General features: G+C 43.7%; 1 protein-coding gene across 1 annotated transcript; it reads right to left on the bottom strand.

Annotated features, from left to right (window-relative positions):
* Positions 1-1,422: 1,422 nt before the first annotated feature.
* Positions 1,423-15,285, bottom strand: IZUMO4 (IZUMO family member 4; the record flags this gene model as incomplete). Its single annotated transcript, XM_083349281.1, has 10 exons — positions 1,423-1,524; positions 1,986-2,003; positions 5,846-5,860; positions 6,572-6,647; positions 6,803-6,850; positions 9,611-9,686; positions 11,486-11,512; positions 11,984-12,055; positions 13,820-13,900; positions 15,051-15,285. 10 exons carry the CDS (start codon positions 15,283-15,285, stop codon positions 1,423-1,425), a joined length of 750 nt encoding a protein of 249 aa, XP_083205407.1.
* Positions 15,286-18,840: the final 3,555 nt, after the last annotated feature.

Genomic DNA, 18,840 nt, shown 5'->3' with positions numbered 1-18,840 from the left:
GGTTTATTTAACAACTGCAGCATTTGTTTAAAGACTGCTGCAAAAAAAAAGTAAAATTGGGCATAATCACGTGACCTACTTTATGACTGTCACAATTTACAACCGAAACTCTGGGCTCAGTTCCAGTTTTAAGTGTTATGAATAGCTGTACTTGATTCTGCCTGATTTTTGGCCACCAGATGCCAGGACTGCATTAAAGGTAAAGGTTCCCCCGCACATGCGTGCTAGTCGTTTCCAACCCTAGGGGCCAGTGCTCATCTCTGTTTCAAAGCCGAAGAGCCAGCACTTCTCCAAGGACGTCTCCGTGGTCATGTGGCCAGCATGACTAGACGCCAAAGGCGCACGGAACGCTGTTACCTTCCCACCGGAGTGGTCCCTATTTTTCTACTTGCATTTTTATGTGCTTCCGAACTGCTAGGTTGGCAGAAGCTGGGACGAGTAACAGGCGCTCACTCTGTTACGCGGCACTCGGGATTCGACCCGCCAAACTGCCGACCTTCTGATCGACAAGCTCAGCGTCCTAACCCACTGAGCCACTGCGTCCCTTTGTCCATTAGGAATGGGCAAACTTTGGGGTAACAAAATAACAGAGTTGGAAGGGACCTTGGAGGCCTTCCAGTCCAACCCCCTGCTCAAGCAGGAGAGCCTATACCAGGGGTAGGCAAGCTTGGCTCTTTTACGACTCGTGGACTTGAAGTCGTAAAAGAGCCAAGCTTGCCTACCCCTGGCCTATACCATTTCAAACAAATGACTGTGCAATCTCTTCTTTAAAATCTCCAGTACTGCAGCGCCAACAACTTTTGGAGGCAAGCTATTGTTATATTAATTGTTCTATCATGAAATTTCTCCTTAGTTCTAGGTTGGTTCTCTCCTTGATTCGTTTCCACCCGTTACTTCCTGCCCTGCCCTCAGGTTCTTTGGAGAATAGGTTGACCTCCTCCTCTTCTTTGTGGCAGCCCCTTTGTGGGTATCTGAAATCATGGCAACTGGACCAAAGTTTATTAAAACTGAGCCATTTCGTTACTCATCCAAGTAACATCTTCAATCTAAATGAAAACTGAGTCTTTGAGTTGGTAGCTAGGCACCTCAAGAAAAGGACCATTATGTAATGGTGTCATGTACATCAAACCTAGCCTGGCCCAAATTCCATTCTTTGCAAATCACAATACTTGTGACAGCCTCATGTCTTCTACTGGATGCTTGTGCTCTATGTATCAAATCACCCTCCCAGCTAGCTAACATAGGAACACTTTGGGAAATACCACTGAAGAGGCAGAACTAAATATTGTGGGCCTTTTTCCTGGCAAGGAGTGGGTTGCGGAGGGGAGAGAAATAAGGGTGGGAATGGGAGTGCTTTATTGTAAAGGGGTTTTAACATTCATTCCTGCAGCCACCTCCATTTTTATTTTTACTTAAAAAAAATCACTCCTCCACTATTCCACATTGGAATTTCAGCAACATGGTTTTCTGGAGTCCATGTGACTCCGGGTTTCCTGCCTCCACTAGGACATGATTTGATTGGGCCTACAGAAAATGGAACAAGAATCTGATGGGGCAAGAGGCAGTGTCACATACTTTCTATCAAATAACTTATTTTATTTTATTCTTCAGTTTCAAGGCTGCTTGACACCACGGCAACCCTGGGTGGCTCACAATTAAAAAAAAATTAAAGGAGAACAACACATATCAAAGAGCACTGCTGGGATTGATGACGTTACCTAATTTGGTAATGAAATACCTGCAAGAAAACCACCAAGCTCAGAGAGCACTAAGGACATCACATACCAAAGAATCAGTTGCCTGAAATCGGCAGCTACAGAAAATGAATGAATGAATGCATGCATGCTATACAGTTTGGCTTACTTGCTTGAGTAACCTACAACTAGACTTTGTTATTTCAGCTAGTCACTTGAATAATGCATGAACTAAGAAACAAACCCAATCCCATTTAAGCCTAGACATTCTTCTTTACTATCACGCCTTACCTTTTGGCAGTACAATGACTGAAAGGCAAACAGAGAAACATAAATTTTAGTCATTAGAGATATCGGTTCAGCCCCTATTTTGAATCCATGGGTGATTGGGTTTTGTTGTTGTTATTATTTTGGTTTGCTTGGCTTCTTGGTAGATGATTCTTGGTAGATAGCATCAACTTCCCTCCACCCAGTGCGCTCCCACAGAGAGGGCCTCCTCAGGGTGCCACCGGTCAGAGAATGTCATCTGGTGGCCCCCAGGAGGAGGTCCTTCTCTGTGGGTGCGCCGGATTTGTGGAAAAAATCAAGAAAGTCCAGTTGCCATTTGAAAAGCATCTTTGGGACAACTGAATTAATATGCTGATATACATATATACATACATACATACATACATACATACATACATACATATACACACACACACACACACACACACACACACACACACATATACACACACACATATTGCAGGAAAGTATCCGGACTTTGCTGACCCACAGCTTACAGTGTCCCGTAGCAATGGCTGCTGGGATTTGTATTCTAAACGTCTTTTGGAGAGGCACAAGGTACGTAGACTTAGAAGGAGTGCCTTAGGTGGGGAAGCTGTTTCCTGGATGGGGTGATCATAAAGAAATGGATTGCACTGTGAGAGTCATTCCAGCGTTGCCTCAAGGGGTCTCAAGTCTAGTTTTGTAGCTTTTGCAATATTTATTCAAGACCTCGTCCTGCACCCAGAATTCTCTGTACAGGGTGCTTAGTTCTCTTCCTCCCATTTTCCCTGTCTGTACCTATTGCTTTTTTTGCAGAGCAAAGCTCTCCATTTACCCCATTTATGGTGTAATGTATTGGGCCTGTTTCACTTGAACTGTACCACATGTCTTTGAATGTTGTTTGAGATTGCTTAATCAAGGAGTCTGTGTAATGGTTGCTGGCTTCTCAGACAAGCAGTGTCCAGGACAACCATTGGTTGGCTCTAGGGCGGCAATAGGCTCATTCAAACCTACTGGCCGCCGCCTAGTGGCCAGCAGTATAAATAGCTGTGTAGAAGCCTTGGTTACTAGTTCAGTTCCTATTATTCAATAAAGCATGTTCCTGCCTGAACTCTCTCGCCTCGTCTCCTGCTTGCAAAGAACCCAGTACACAACATATGGTTTCCAAACAGGCACTTACCTAAATGCAGGGACTTGTCTTAGGGCCGCTGCCCATTCCTCTGGTTCCCTGTGGATACAAGCATCAGATGATGTCTCAAGAAGTTGTTGCTTATTTCACCTTGTTTCTATGTCACCCAGTCAGAGATTCTGGGCAGCTCAGAGTGATTAAAACATGCAAACTTCAAGCAATGTAAATTGTAAGAACAAACAGATATCCCGACTCGGAGCACCAAGGACCCCATAGTTCAACCCTGAGCTACAAATATTCTCTTCCATCAGTAACAAATGAATCCACCAGAAGCATTTGTTGTTGTTGTTAGTTGCGATGTAGTGTCCGACCCATCGTGACCCCATGGACAACAAACTCCAGGCCTTCCTGTCCTCTACCATCTTCTGGAGTCCATTTAGGCTCATGCCTACTGCTTCAGTGACTCCATCCAGCCACCTCATTCTCTGTCGTCCCCTTCTTCTATTGCCCTCAACCTTTCCCAGCATTAGGCTCTTCTCCAGTGAGTCCTTCTCATTAGGTGGCCAAAGGATTTGAGTTTCCGCTTCAGGATCTGGCCTTCTAAAGAGCAGTCAGGGTTGATCTCCTCTAGGACTGACCGGTTTGATCGCCTTGCAGTCCAAGGGACTCGCAGGAGTCTTCTCCAGCACCATAATTCAAAGGCCTCAATTCTTTGGCGCTCAGCCTTTCTTATGGTCCAACTTTCACTGCCATACCAGAAGCATATTAAATATTAAATATAACCATCGCCTCCAGTCTTGATCATTATGACCTGATGGAAAATAGGAGCTTTCAGTCAGCTTCCTGCATGACTGCAAGGGAGGTTCCAGCCATCCTAGCTCAGGGAGAAGAGAATTTCCAGAGGGCCAGGGAAACATTCAAAGAGAAGGTTTGTCCACACTTTCTCTTTGACTGTCCATAGACAACCAAAGAAAAAGTTTCCCTCACATTCCTGTCCTGAAAAATGTCAGGGGAAACTGAATCACAATCTTACCTTCCTGAATCAAATACAGCGAGTCCTCAACTTACAACAGTTCATTGTTCAAAGTTACAATGGCACTAAAAAGGGGGGCTTATGACCATTTTTCACACTTACAACCTTTGCAGCATCCCCATGGTCACATGATCAAAATTCAGCCGCTTGGCAACTGGTTCATATGGCCCAAGGTCAGGCGATCCCCTTTTGCAACCTTCTAACAAGCAAAGTCAATGGGGGAAGCTCACTTAACAACCGGGTTACTAACTTATCAACTGCAGTGAATCCCTTAACAACTGTGGCAAGAAAGGTCGTAAAATGGGGCAAAACTCACTTAACAAATGTTCACAACAGAAATTTGGGACTCAATTGTTGTCGTTGAGGACTACCTGTAGACCGGCTGGAAAGATTCTGTTTGAAGGAAATGAACAGAGGACCCAAAGCGAAAATGTTTTACAGGCAGCTCTCAACCTACGATGATTTGTTTAGCGACCATTCAAAATTATGGCAGTGAAAAAGTGACTTCCAACCGGTCCTTGCATTTATGGCCATTGCAGTATCCCCACAGTCATGTGATCAAAATCGGCAACTGGCAGGTATTTACGACGGTTGCAGCATCATGTGATCACCATTTATGACCTTCCCAGCCATCTTCCAGCAAGCAAAGTCAATGAGGGAAGCCAGGTTTGCTTAATGACCAGGGGATTCACTTAAACACTGCAGTGATTTGCTTAACAACGGTGGCAAAACAGGTCATAAAATTGGGTGCAATTTGCTTAACAACCCCCTTGCTTAGCCACAGAATGTCTTATCCCAATTATGGTTGTAAGTCAAGGACTACCAGCACCTTGAATTGTATCTCTCATGCAATATCTCTCTGATATTTGCAAACATGCAGCTACATTTTGTGCTCTTACAAATATTCTCCAAAGACGCCCCAAGTAGATCTAAGTCATCCCAAGTAAGCTATCTCTGAAGATCACCCTAATCGGGTAGGATTACTTCCAAGGGTAAAAGTATCTTTTTTTTTCTCTTGATACTATACACATCCAAGTATCCACTAATTTCAAAGGCACCTAGCATTTAAACCAGGGGTCTCCAAACCCCTGCTCCGTGGACCAGCAACGGTCCGCAGCATGCCAGCAACCAGGCCACACAAATAAGCAAAACCCCATCCACAGGATGCAGGCAGTACACAAAACCACAACCCTTCTGGTCCACGGAAAAACCTTTCTCCACCGCACCGGTCCCTGGTGCCCAAAAGGTTGGGGACCTCTGGTTTAAACCAGTGTTTTTCAAACTTGGCAACATTAAGATGTTGGCAGTTAAGCAGCTGGGAATTGAAGTCTGCACATCTTAAAAGTTGCCAACTTTGCAAAACACCCGTTTAAGCTTTTTTTTTGGTGGGGGGGAGTATATAAGCTGCTGAATCCAATTGTTTCTATGTCTGAGGATTTGTTCTTGTCTGCACTAAGGAGTTTAATCTAGCCAAGCTGAGTCAGTTAACCAGCTGCCAAGGCAGCTGACAAAGGGTTAATTGGTGGTTTACTGCCAAGTGTCCAGTTCCAACTGGGAAACACCTCCTCCACCCATCCTCCGTTGCCTTGTCTAAATTTTCTAAAGAGGAATCTTTAGCAGCCATGTGTTTTGCAGATGTTTGCCAAATAAATCTGGATAAAATCAAGTTCTCCATTTAATTAAAGGCCTGTACTCATTGGCAGATAATTCCCAACTTACGTGTTCAAATTCTTCCTGAAAAAAAAGAAAAGAAAAAAAGCATATAACTGAGAAATGTTACTGTATCCTGTTTCTAACTTGCTTGAACATTGAAAAATGGCTACATTTGCACAGAACGGTTGGTGCAAAATCTGATCTTCTACCCACATGGCTATGTGTGCTATCAGTTCTTTGTTTCTCGCTTAGAACTAAATACATGTACATATTTATATGTATTTCTTCAAATAAACAAGAATCATTATTCTTGCCACACAGGACCCAAAATTACCCTGAAACAACTTTAATCAAACTGCATGTGTAGAAATTGAGTTGATTATTAGCTTCTCTATTTTTTTCATGCTGCATTTTAAATGTATGATGGTTGCATTCAAATTATGTCACCCTTGAGAAGTACCCATTAAAATCAGGGAGACAGTCCTCATGACTAGGCTAGGTCTTGTGGTGATAACTTAATCTGCACACCACACATGAATGGAGGGAAAAAACTGGCTCACAAATGCAATAGATCCATGGTGGCGAACCTATGGCACGCAGAGCCCTCTCTGTGGGCACGTGCGCCATTGCCCCAGTCCTAGGCCTTCAGCTGGGTTTTATTAAACGTTTTTGCTTTAGGCCGCCATTGCCGTGTACAAAAAAAAAGGTTCAATCAATCAAACAATTTCAACTTTGCGGGGAAAAAAAGATCTCACAAAGTTGGAATTGATTGATTGAACTTTTTAGTCTCACCCAGTCTGCCATTACTACCGCAGCCAAGCCCACCCAATGGGGCACACCCACCCATTGGACCATGCCCACCTGGCACCTGAATGATACATAAGTGGGTTTTGGGTTGCAGTTTGGGCACTCGGTCTCTTTCTATCCTTTCTTTTGGCCATGGCTGCTCTAGGTTCTTTTGGGCCTTCAACCTTCAAGAATTTATTTTGTAACCAGAACATAGTACAATGCCTTGAGACTTACAAGTATGCATAGAGGTCATTCAAGGCATCTTTCCATTTTTCTGAGGATCTGCCGAAAAGGAACACAAAACACAGACATATAAGTGAGAGGTTGTACAAAACATCACAAGTACATATAAAATCCTAATCTTTAGCCACTTAATTGAAAGATTGTCAAAATGGGGCCCATAGTGGACAATCACTTAGATATGAGCCAGCAGTGTGCTGCAGCTGCCAAAAAAGCCAACACAGTGTTAGGCTGCATTAACAGAGGGATAGAATCAAGATCACGTGAAGTGTTAGTACCACTTTTACAATGCCTTGGTAAGGCCACACTTGGAATACTGCATCCAGTTGTGGTCACCACGATGTAAAAAAGATGTTGTGACTCTAGAAAGAGTACAGAGAAGACCAACAAAGATGAGGCTAAAACAAATAAAGAACGGTTGCTGGAATTGGGTATGTCTAGTTTAATGAAGAGAAGGACAAGGGGGGACATGATAGCAGTGTTCCAATATCTCAGGGGCTGCCACAAAGAAGAGGGAGTCAAGCTATTCTCCAAAGCACCTGTAGGGAGGACAAGAAGCAACAGATGGAAACTAGTCAAGGAGAGAAGCAACCCAAAATTAAGAAGCAACTTCCTGACAGTTAGAACAATTAATCAGTGCAACAACCTGCCCCCAGAACCTGTGAATGCTCCAACACTGGAAATTTTAAAGAAGAGACTGGCCAGCCATTTGTCTGAAATGGTATAGGGTTTCCTGCCTAAGCAGGGGGTTGGACTAGACGACCTCCAAGGTCCCTTCCAACTTATTATTATTATTATTTTATAAAACTTTTATTCATAAAACATGAAACTCAGTCAACTGAACACTCAAATTAACTGGCATTAATGGCTGACACGGGTTGCTGCCAGCATCCTAGGTATCAACCAGGTATCTCCTTAAAATGTAAGATGTTCTGAGTAGCGCAGTTTTTTGTAGCTTTGCTGGAGTTATTGCAGGAAGCTGCAATTTCTTGATGTATTTTGCAAAGTTTTTGGACACAGTTCCCAGTGCCCCGATGACAATGGGTATCACTGTTACACGTTTCATCCATAATCGCGCAGTTTCGATGGCCAGCTTGCAGTATTTCATAATTTTTTCCAGTTCTTTTTCTTCAACTCTGGCATCTCCTGGTACAGCGATATCAATCAACTGTATGCTTCAGTTCTCTATGACTGGTCGTGGTCCATGATGAAAAACTTGTTTTCGACAGGGAGAAGTGCGAATCTGGTATTACACACCAGTCATGGCACTAACTGACTGGCACTAATGACTGACACGGGTTGCTGCCAGCATCCTAGGTGTCAACCAGGTACCTCCTTAAAATGTAAGATTTTCCGAGTGGCGCAGTTTTTTGTAGCTTTGCTGGAGTTATTGCAGGAAGCTGCAATTTCTTGATGTGTTGTTGTTGTTGTTGTTGTTATTTCTCCAGGAGTGATGTTCCATAGGGAGGGAGCCACCATGGAGAAGGCCCTTTTTCTTGGTCCCACTAGATCAGGGTTAGGCAACCTCGGCTCTTTTATGACTCATGGACTTCAACTCCCAGAATTCCTCAGTCAGCATAGCTGACTCAGGAATTCTGGGAGTTGAAGTCCATGAGTCATAAAAGAGCCGAGGTTGCCTAGCCCTGCACTAGATGGACCTTTTTAAGAGAGGGGACCTGTATCAGGCCCTGCCTCCCTGCTCTGGTGGGTCAGGTAGATATAACTGGGAAAAGACAATCCTTCAAGGGGGAGGTTAATGCCTGAGGGAGTTACAAGAAAGGGCAATGTTAGCAATTATTCAGCCTCTCAAAGGAAAGAGTGGCAATTAGTGACATTAAACTATATCTCCCTTAGTCCTGTCCTCCTTCAAAGTCAAGTGGACGATGTTTGTGGATCTGAGAAATAGTCATTTGAGTCATCCCCCAAACTGTTAATTTGCGTGTTTTCAAACCATTTCATGGTTATCTTCGATAGTTTCCTCCCAGTCTACCTTATTTGTAGACAATTTCATCCTTGGTTTGTTGAGCTGCACAATTGCCCAAAAGCTGCCTTAGGAGGACTTTCCCTCTTCTGAGGTTTGGGGAGATCATCATTGCATCAAGAAAGCTGGAAACCTAATCATGAATCAGTAAGATGACGACTTTGGAATGTTTATGTTAATAGCATGGAGATTGCGGGAAGACGGGAAAGTAATTAAAGAGGGACTGGATCTAAATCAGTGGTTTTTAACCCTGGCAACTTTAAGATATGTGGACCTCAACTCCCCAAATTCTGGAAGTTGAACAACACACACCTTAAAGTTTCTGAGTTTGAAAAACACTGGACTAAATAATCAAGAAATAAAAGGTGAGAGAATTGCAGGATTATTTTACTTGTCACTTAGCCCAAGTGACAAGAAACAATAATTCTTGTTTTCTTGATCTTGCCTAGCTGGGCAAGGCTTGACAGAACAGGTACATGAGATACTAAACCTTTGGCCAAAATAGAACAGATTACACAAAATATACAATATATTGGTCCACCGATGCCATTTTTCTCACTGTATATTGTTTATGAAATTATAAGAGCTATTTTTTTCCAGCCCCAAAGTTCAAACATCTCAATAATTGGAAGGAAGGAAGGAAGGAAGGAAGGAAGGGAGGGAGGGAGGGAGGAGAGAGAGAGAGAAAGAGAGAGAGAAAGAAAGAAAGAGAAAGAAAGAAAGAAAGAAAGAAGAAAGAAAGAAAGAAAGAAAGAAAGAAAGAAAGAAAGAAAGAAAGAAAGAAAGAAAGAAAGAAAGAAAGAAAGAAAGAAAATACATACTCGCAGTTATAGCCAAAGCAACTTAGTTTGGTTACATTGCATGTCTCACAGGAGATAGCTTCATAATGGTTTATGCCTGGAAAAAAAGAAGAAACAGGGCAAATTAATCGATGACCAAAGAAAAGGTGTAATATTTTATAACAAATATACACATGCACACACACACACACACACACACACACACACATACACTATGCTCAATAAAAGAATAAATGTTCTGCACACCAGAAATGTCACAGAGCTGGGAAACAGAGCTTTTCTGGAATCTTGGAGAGCTGTTTGTTTGTTTGTTTGTGTTTTTTGTATTTCATAAATGCTCATCTCCTTCAGATGGAAGAGAGAGCTATTAAGGCAGTGCAGTGGGCTGGGTTCATGAGTGGAAGGTGCTTTAGAAGGCATGGACCTGGAATTCCTTTCCAGATCTCCTTAAAGCAACTGCAACAGCATGGCTCCCAAGAAAAGACCCATTTGGTTTAAGGACCTGGGGACAGACACCAGACATATATCCCTACCAGGGATGTCCACAGAGTGTGGCCAAAAAGCCAAGGTGGTGACCACAACTCTGTGATCAAAAGGCCTTGTTTTTAGGTGCATCGTTACTGTGCCATCGTTACTGTTTTGACCAAATCCTACAAGTACCCTTCATTGTTGTAGAAAGAAGAGAGTCACGCCAGCTCTTCAGGAAAGGAAAGTTTTATTGCGCAGGTTCAGAGGGCTTAAACAAAGCAAAGGGTCTGAACCCCGAGGGGTGTACGGACAGACATATTTATACCCCCTTATTTCCCAGTTGTACATTGTTCCTTATATGGTTAAATTTTACACATTCTTATCAGAAGACAGTTTGCATAAGACAGTTGCAGGGGAATACGTGCAGCTACGCTAACAGGATTATGGCTACCTTGATCACCTAAGGACAGGAATAGGTTTGTTTACACAATGACTTTAGTACACTTCCTCTTTATCTTAGCTGGACACACCAGCAAACATTTTTGCCTTCCGATCCCTCAGCTCTGTGGCTGAGTTGGTAGGTGAGAAGCTCTCCTTTGAACCAAAGCAACTGCAAGTTATCAAACCCTGGCTTGCCTACTCATTGATCAGACGTATAGACCACTGACTGCAACAGACTCATGGCAAAAATCCACAAAAATCAATATTAAATCCTGGCGAGAGAGAAATCCTGTGTAATTCCCCCCGAAAAACACCAGTCTTGGTTGTCTTCTGAACAAGACAACCAAGTGAGAGAAAAGTTCCCTGAGGATGGGTTCCAGCAAGAGTCCGAAATCTCGGAAGACTAAACCTCTGGTCCAGTGATCAACCCAGATTGGATCCTGCAATATTATCCTGGGACACATATAAAGGTAAAGGTAAAGGTTCCCCCGCACATGTGTGCTAGTCGTTTCCAACTCTAGGGGCCGGTGCTCATCTCCGTTTCAAAGCCGAAGAGCCAGCGCTTGTCCGAGGACGTCTCCGTGGTCATGTGGCCGGCATGACTAGACGCCAAAGGCTCACGGAACGCTGTTACCTTCCCACCATAGTGGTCCCTATTTTTCTACTTGCATTTTTACGTGCTTTCGAACTGCTAGGTTGGCAGAAGCTGGGACGAGTAACAGGCGCTCACTCTGCTACACGGCACTCGGGATTCAACCCACCAAACTGCTGACCTTCTGATCGACAAACTCAGCGTCCTAACCCACTGAGCCACCGCGTCCCACATATACAGTACAGTATTTGTCTTCATTCATGTCTTCTGAATCACTGCAAGGAAGGTGCCACTAGAACATTCAGAGACAGTATGGTTCTGAGGAGACCACGTATAAAACTATCATACATGCGTGGAATCTCTCAGTTGTTTTAAAGAATAGCTCCCCCACTTACCACAGTGGTTTTCGCACTTGATTCTGCCTAAGAGAGAGGAGAAAAGGATTTCAATAGTTAACCAAGTTAAGGCATTCTATTCATTCATTGTGCACTCCTTTGCAGATCTAATCAGAAGTAAATCCCACTGCAATTTTTAAAGTTTTTGGATAGGTAACCAAGGAGCCGCTCAAGAGGCAGAAGATCCATTATTTTCAATTGCGTTTATCTGAATTACCTTCAGTAAGTTTTACCTTGAAAGAAGCAAGGTACCAACTGCCACATCAAAAGAGGATTTCGTTTCTGAAGGATTATAGCCAGTTGCTCTATTAAGGGAAACATACCCACCAGGTGCCATCTTAGAAGGGGCAGGTCAGCAACTCATCTTGGGAGATTCCACCGGCCTGGTTTTAGAAGAGGTATCTCTGCTTCAGGGTTCATATTAAAGCAGGCATTGCCTTAGAAAAGGCATTCTCATCAGCTATCAAACTAATTCAGAACAGATCAAGGAAAGCTCACTTTCAATGATGGCGTCCTGTAGCATTTTGATTTGTTCTTCAAAAATAGAGTCCAGGTTTTTTGGAAGATCACCTGGGAAACCAAGACATCCAACAGGTCAAAAATATGAGAACAACTAACGAGCATTATTGTCAAAATATCTGCTTTCCAACCAAATGCAGATTCGTCAACACAATAATTTCTTTCCACTGCTATTTATGGCTATGAAACCTGGACTAGGTAAAAGGCAGATAGGACAAGCGTGGACGCCTTTGCACTGTGGTGCTGGAGACGATCATTACACATCCCATAGTAGGCTGCAATAAAGTCCTAGACCAAACCTCACTAAAAATATCACTTGAACTCAAAATCACCAAACAAAGGTTATCATACTTTGGCTGTGTCATGCAAATTACTCACTGGAAAAGTCCATCACGTTGGGAGTGATCAGTAGAAAAAGACAAAGGAGCTGCCTTAGTACCCACTGGCTGAACACTATAAAGCAGGGGTCCCCAAACCCTGACCCATAGACCGATACTGGACTGCGGCATGCCAGCAACTGGTCTGCACAAGCAAGCAAAGCCTCATCTGTGGGATACAGGCAGCACACAAAACCACGCCCCCTCCGGTCCATGGAAAAACCTCTCTCCACAGAACCGGTCCCTGGTGCCCAAAAGGTTGGGGATCTCTGCTATAAAGGATGACACCGGGATGACCATAGAGGATCTGAAGGATCAGCATGGAGAGTGCTGATCCATATAAGGGCAAGGGCTGGACACGACTCAGTTGCTGATGACAAAGCATTCCAATGCATGAATGTTTGGTAGCTGAAATTTAAAAGTATTTAGTAAATATGCAGAATATATCCGGATCATAGGATTCTCAGCTCTCCCAGAATTTGGACAGTTGAGCAACCGGATTTACAAAATCCCCTTGATTTAGGCAGATAATGGCCGAGATTACACTCCATACTGAGCCATACTATGAGCCATCTATTCTCTTTTTTAAGCATTACTGTTCCTCTGTCATTTCTGTTCTGATCCTGGAAATTGTAGCAGGACGATTCAATTACTGTGCCGGGTAGAAAAAAAATTCCAAAATCTCTTTACACACTCAAGACAGCATGCTTTCAGAAAGTCAGGTGTTTTTTACTATTTGAATTTAATAGTAATATTGTGGTTAATTCAGATTTCCAGGCTAGAAACCCAGAGACTAATCCTGCCTTAGGCACAAAGTCAACTGGGTAGCCTCCAATGACTCTCAGAGGGAGGGCTAATGACCAGATGACTCCAAGGAATATAAAACCATCCTCCCCCCACTCAGTCAGAACTGAAGAGGTTTCTTGGATGAGAAGCAAAACGCCTTCAAGGAAAAACAAAGCAAGTCCAGTTGCCTCTTGGGAAAAGCACCTTTGGGACAACCATGACCTGGATGACTGAGAATCTCGACAGACATTCAGCTGGATGACCTTGGGCCTGTCACTCTCTCTGAGTCCTAGGAAGGAGTCAATGCAACTAATTCTAAAATCTTGCCAAGAAAACTGCAGGGACTGGTTAAGGCAATGACCAGGAATCAATATTGACTCATCACTCCTTACCTTTACTCATCAATCATGATTTGAATTTACACAGGATGCTAGCTTGTAGCTCTGTGTGTCTTGCAAACCAAAGAAGGCAAGAGGAAAAATAGCTTAAAGTTAACACACAGAGACAGAAGGAGAGCAGGCAAGTTGAAAGGTGAGTGCCAAACCAGGTAAAAGCATTTGCATCTACCTGATGAGTAAATAAAGCAAAGGTAGCTCACTACAAAGGCAGGAAAATAATTATGAACTGTAGCAATCTGTCCCTGTATATTTACCAGGTTTGTAGGTGTGGTTTTTGAACAACATGTCGAGTTTTCCATACACCGTGGTAGCTATGGTGTGCAACTTCTCCTCAGCTGGAGAGAGAGAGATGGTTGGAGTGGGGGAAGGAGAGAAAGCAAGAGAATTGCAAACACCCAACCCATCTCCATCTGGAGTTTCTTGGGGGAATATCTGAAGTCACTCAATGCTTGATGAAAGTGGCAGTATGCTAATTATTGTCTTGAAACATTCATTTTCTTCAAATTCTGAGGATTAACTCTTGTGCCAATCAGTTCGACAGGCTGAACTATTATTCTATTAAAGGGCCTTCTGTTTTACAGAGGCAGAATACTGACTATTTCAACAGGCAGCAATACGCTCCAGGTTGGGAAATAGCCCTAGACCAGACATGTCAAACAGAAGGCCCGGGGGCCGGATCCGGCCCGCGAAGTGGTTTCATGCGGCCCGCAAAGCCATCCTGGAAACAGTGAGGGAACGGCCCCCACTGCCTTGGCCCTGGCCCAGAGACCCTCCTTCTACCAGAGACCCTCAGATCTGTCCCACTTCTGCCGAGGCCCCCATAGGCACCCTTGATGCGAACGATGTAGAGCTGGCCACGCCCACCCAGTAGGCCATACATAGTCTAGCCACGCCCAACCAGGCCACACCCACCCGGCCCCTTGAGGGCAACCGCAATGCTGATGCGGCCCTCAATGAAATTGAGTTTGACACCCCTGCCCTAGACCTTGAGCTGTCAGCAGTGCTTAGAAGAGGGGTTTCCAACCCCTGGGCCACGGCCCACTACTGGCCCACATCTCATTCAGAACTTGGCCTTGGAAGTGGCGGGCAAGTGAGCACACACGAAACTCCACTTGCACATGGAGGGCGGGTGAGCGCACGCGTGCCAGTTGCTCACACAGAACCATGCCCTCTCCCCCACCCCCGGCTGGTCCACAAAGAAGGAAAAATTGGAGATTGCTAGCTTAGAACACCCCATTCCCATGTATGGTTTGTTACGTCTTAAGTATCTTGCAACAAGCAGAAATCCAACTGGACTCGGCTACTATATTGGAGAGATCCAGTGACTCATAAAAAAGGGGAGGGCCTTCTTTTAACCTGGTTCTATGAGTCAGAATGAGTTGACAACCCTAGTTATAGGTTGGTTTAGAGAATCTCAGACTGAGCTTTGCTTGAAGCCCAGAAGAAATGGATATATGGACCGGTCTTGTCTGGGAGACAACTCACGGATGTCGGGGGGAATCTTGAGGTTCAATTCCTGAAGAGTATCTTGAACCCAGCCCCGCAGCCTTCGTCCTGCCGCTGGCACAACCCCAAGCCCCCAAGACTTGCGACTCAATTTTGGGGCATAAGAGGAAAAGTGGCTAGCAAAATTGGGGTCGCACTGCAAGCAAGCCAGAGAAAGGCAAGGCTCAAGAAGCAGAACAATTGCTATGGCCACAGACAGGTTTTCACAACCCATTCTTGGCTGTGTTCCTTATTCCAGAAAATATCTCCAGACCAGACAATGGGGGCCCTGGTGGGGCATTCTGCTTCCATAGAACTCTCCAGAACAGATGCAGTGTTCCAGAACAGCCACACCCAGTCTGGTGTCCTGTAAGAACTTTGAACTTCAATTCCCAGTTCTCCACAGCAAGGGCAGGCAGGAATTCTGGGAGCAGAAGACCAATGACTTTGGAGTCATTGAAGATTGAAGATGACTATTCAAGAGCCCTTGACTGAATGTTTCTCAAACTTGGTAATTTTAAGATGTGTGGACTTCAGCTCCCAGAATTCCCTAGCCACCATGCTGAAGTTGCCTTAGATGTTTCAAGAATAAGGTAAAAAAGGTAAAGGTTCCCCCACACATGCGTGCTAGTCGTTTCCAACTCTGGGGGCCGGTGCTCATCTCCGTTTCAAAGCCAAAGAGCCAGCGCTTGTCTAAGGATGTCTCCGTGGGCATGTGGACGGCATGACTAGACACCAAAGGCGCACGGAACGCTGTTACCTTCCCATCGTAGTGGTCCCTATTTTTCTACTTGCATTTTTAGGTGCTTTCGAACTGCTAGGTTGGCAGAAGCTGGGACGAGTAACAGGCGCTCACTCTGTTACGTGGCACTCGGGATTCGACCCACCAAACTGCCAACCTTCTGATCGACAAGCTCAGCGTCTTAACCCACTGAGCCACCCCGTCCCTTACGTTTCAAGAAAACGTAGCACCAAATAATAACATATTTTGAAACATATGGAAGAATCCTGGCTGTTTCTTTCTTTTTTGAAAGGAAGGTTGAGATAAAGATTAGGATACTGTTTTCTACTTGACTGTTTGTCTGGTATTCATCCCTGCTTATCTACTGTGTTTCCCTGAAAATAAGACCCAGTCTTTTTTTCCCTCCAAAAGAGGCACCACGTATTATTTTCAGGGGTGTGTCTTTTTCATTGTCTCACCTAGCAGCCACCGGCTGACTTCTTCTGCAGTTGCTCGCTGCTGCTTCTGCGCACCGCCCCGGCCTTCATTCGCCATCAGAGGCTTTCAGGAAATGCCTCTGCAACTGAGAATGGAGGTCTGGATTGACGAACCCAGCACCCCCTAGCCTGCATTTTGCTGTCAGAGGCTTCTGGAAAGGCCTCTGCCACCGAGAGCCGAGGTATGGATTCAATCTGCAGGTCGGTTCTCGGCTGCAGAAGCCTTTCCAGAAGGCCTCTGACGGCAAAATGAAGGCCACAGTGAGCGGCCACAGAAGTGGGCCAACGAGGCAGGGGTAGATTCATGGGAGGCCTGGCTGCAATGGTAAGCGGGTGCAGGGCACATGGGGTAGCTCCACTCCCCCATTCCCACCCTTGCTTGATTTTTAGCCATGTGCACCCCAAAACTAGGACTTATTTTTGGATAGGGCTTATATTAGGCCCACCCCGCAAAATCAAGCTAAGGCTTATTTTCGGGGTAGGCCATACTTTCGGGAAAACATGGTAGTTGTTCACTGCAGGAGGGCATGTGTTCTGGTTTTTGTGTTGTGAGATTAAGTAGTTTTCACTGTGCCTTCTGATTGCTAGTTGGTGTTCATGAATGTGCTCTATTAGCACATTCTTATTCTAATCACAAACTAAGAGCACTCTATTAGTTTTCTGCCTCTCTCTCCTCAATGGAATATAAATTTAATAAATATAATAAAAGCAGTAGTTGTTACAATCCTCACGTGTGTTGTAGATGGCTCCTATTTTTTATTGGGCTACTGGCTTGTATGTTTTACTTAAGATGTTTTGAATGGCTTTAGTTGTGTGCTATGATGAAACTATATGGTTGTAATAGTCTGTTATTTGTTTCTGACATATTTTTGATGTTTTGGAGATTGTATTTGAATTGGGGGGAGGGCTATACAAATTTTTTAAATTTAAAAATGGCAGCGTTATCCTTTTCATAGTTTGCATTGGTTGTGCTGTAGTGGTCAGACACTTTTTGATAAAGTTGGTGAATATCCATTTTGTTGGAAAATGTTGTATAGGTGATCTTTTCCCTAGTTGTATAGGTGATTTGAATAATATTCTTACACAGCTCCTCAATGGTACCAGAACACTTGTTTAATGTGGGATGTTTCTCAATAGACTTGCGTTTCTTATTTGCCATTATTTCCTCTGCTAATGACGATCTAGGAAAGGTAGCGGGTTGTTTTCATCTTGCATTGTGAATTTTAAAACTTTGAAGATGTTGATTGCTTCATGTGTCTTCTTTAGTTGTTCCTTTTTTACTACAATGAAGGAGTCATATACATACCAGATCCATACTTTTGGCTCCATGCGTGGGAGTGCTATAGTTTCTAGACACTGCATTATGGTTTCTTCTATGAATTGTGAGAATGGTGATTTTATGGAAGGTTCTGATTTGTTGGCATATAAGTACATCAAACTGAAAATAAGTGGTGAGGCAGCAATTGATGTGTCCGTGATTCTAGACCACGGGTGTCAAACTCACGACATCATGTGACGTGTCACGATGTATCACAACTTTTTTCCCATTGCCAGCAATGGGTGGGCGTGGTTTTGGCGGGGCGCATCCAGCCCGCGGGTCAGCAGTTTGACACCCCTGTTCTATATATTTCGATCTGATACTATTTGACTAGTTCAGATGTGTTGTGTTGTACAAGTCCTTGAGTTATGACCGTAAGTGAACTTGGCAATAGCGGTCATAAGTCATGATGGTCATAAGGGGGGTTACCACATGACCGGACTCAATTTTACAATCTTTCGGCAGTGATTTTAAAGAAACACAGTACTCATTAAGCAAATCCATTTTTCGCTATAGGGTGTGTTTTGCCAGCAATAGGAAGTAAATGCCATTTTCCAGCAAAACCTTCATAAATTGTAATTACATGCCCCAGGTGCTATATTTGGCCATGAATGAAGGCTGGTTGTTGAGAAGCCAAAACAGGGTCATGTGACTGCAGGGGGAGGAAAGAACATCATAAGTTCAAATCAGGTAGTAATTAGCTTTTGGGGGGTTCATCATAACTTTGAATAGTTGCTAAATGACCAGTTGTAAGTTGACTACTATCTAAATTGCCGTCTTGGATGCTTCCACTAGTTCTGGGTCGATGAATTTGTTAAATTTATTTATGTATTTTAATAAATGTATTTGCTGCCCATCTTGTGTCTTATAACAGTAAAACAGAAAAAATAATAAAAAATGTCAACAATTGCAAAGCAATATAACAATAAAGGGAGAGTACAATAATACGAATTAAAAGAACGAATTCGAATGCGAAGAGCAACGTGACACGGAATGAAACCGTAATTTTCACCTTCTATTTTTTAGAATTTAGATATTTCATTTTCCAGAGATTCTGAGCTGGGGAGTTGCTAGAATAATGTCTAAGCTTTTTTGTAAGTCCTTTGGCTATCTTTCTAAAACGGGCTCCCTGATAATCTAACAAATTTAATACGTGTTAATGAATTTAAGCGGCAACTTAATTTAAGGGTTTTTAACTAGGATATTATCCTTTAGTCCTTCGCTGCTGTAGTTGGGGGGCGGAATAAAAAGAGC

This window comes from Vipera ursinii, assembly GCF_947247035.1.
Source record: "Vipera ursinii genome assembly, chromosome: 1".
NCBI classification, from domain to species: domain Eukaryota; kingdom Metazoa; phylum Chordata; class Lepidosauria; order Squamata; family Viperidae; genus Vipera; species Vipera ursinii.
Note: the sequence above shows the minus strand (reverse complement) of the source record. Positions and strands in the feature narration are given on the sequence as shown.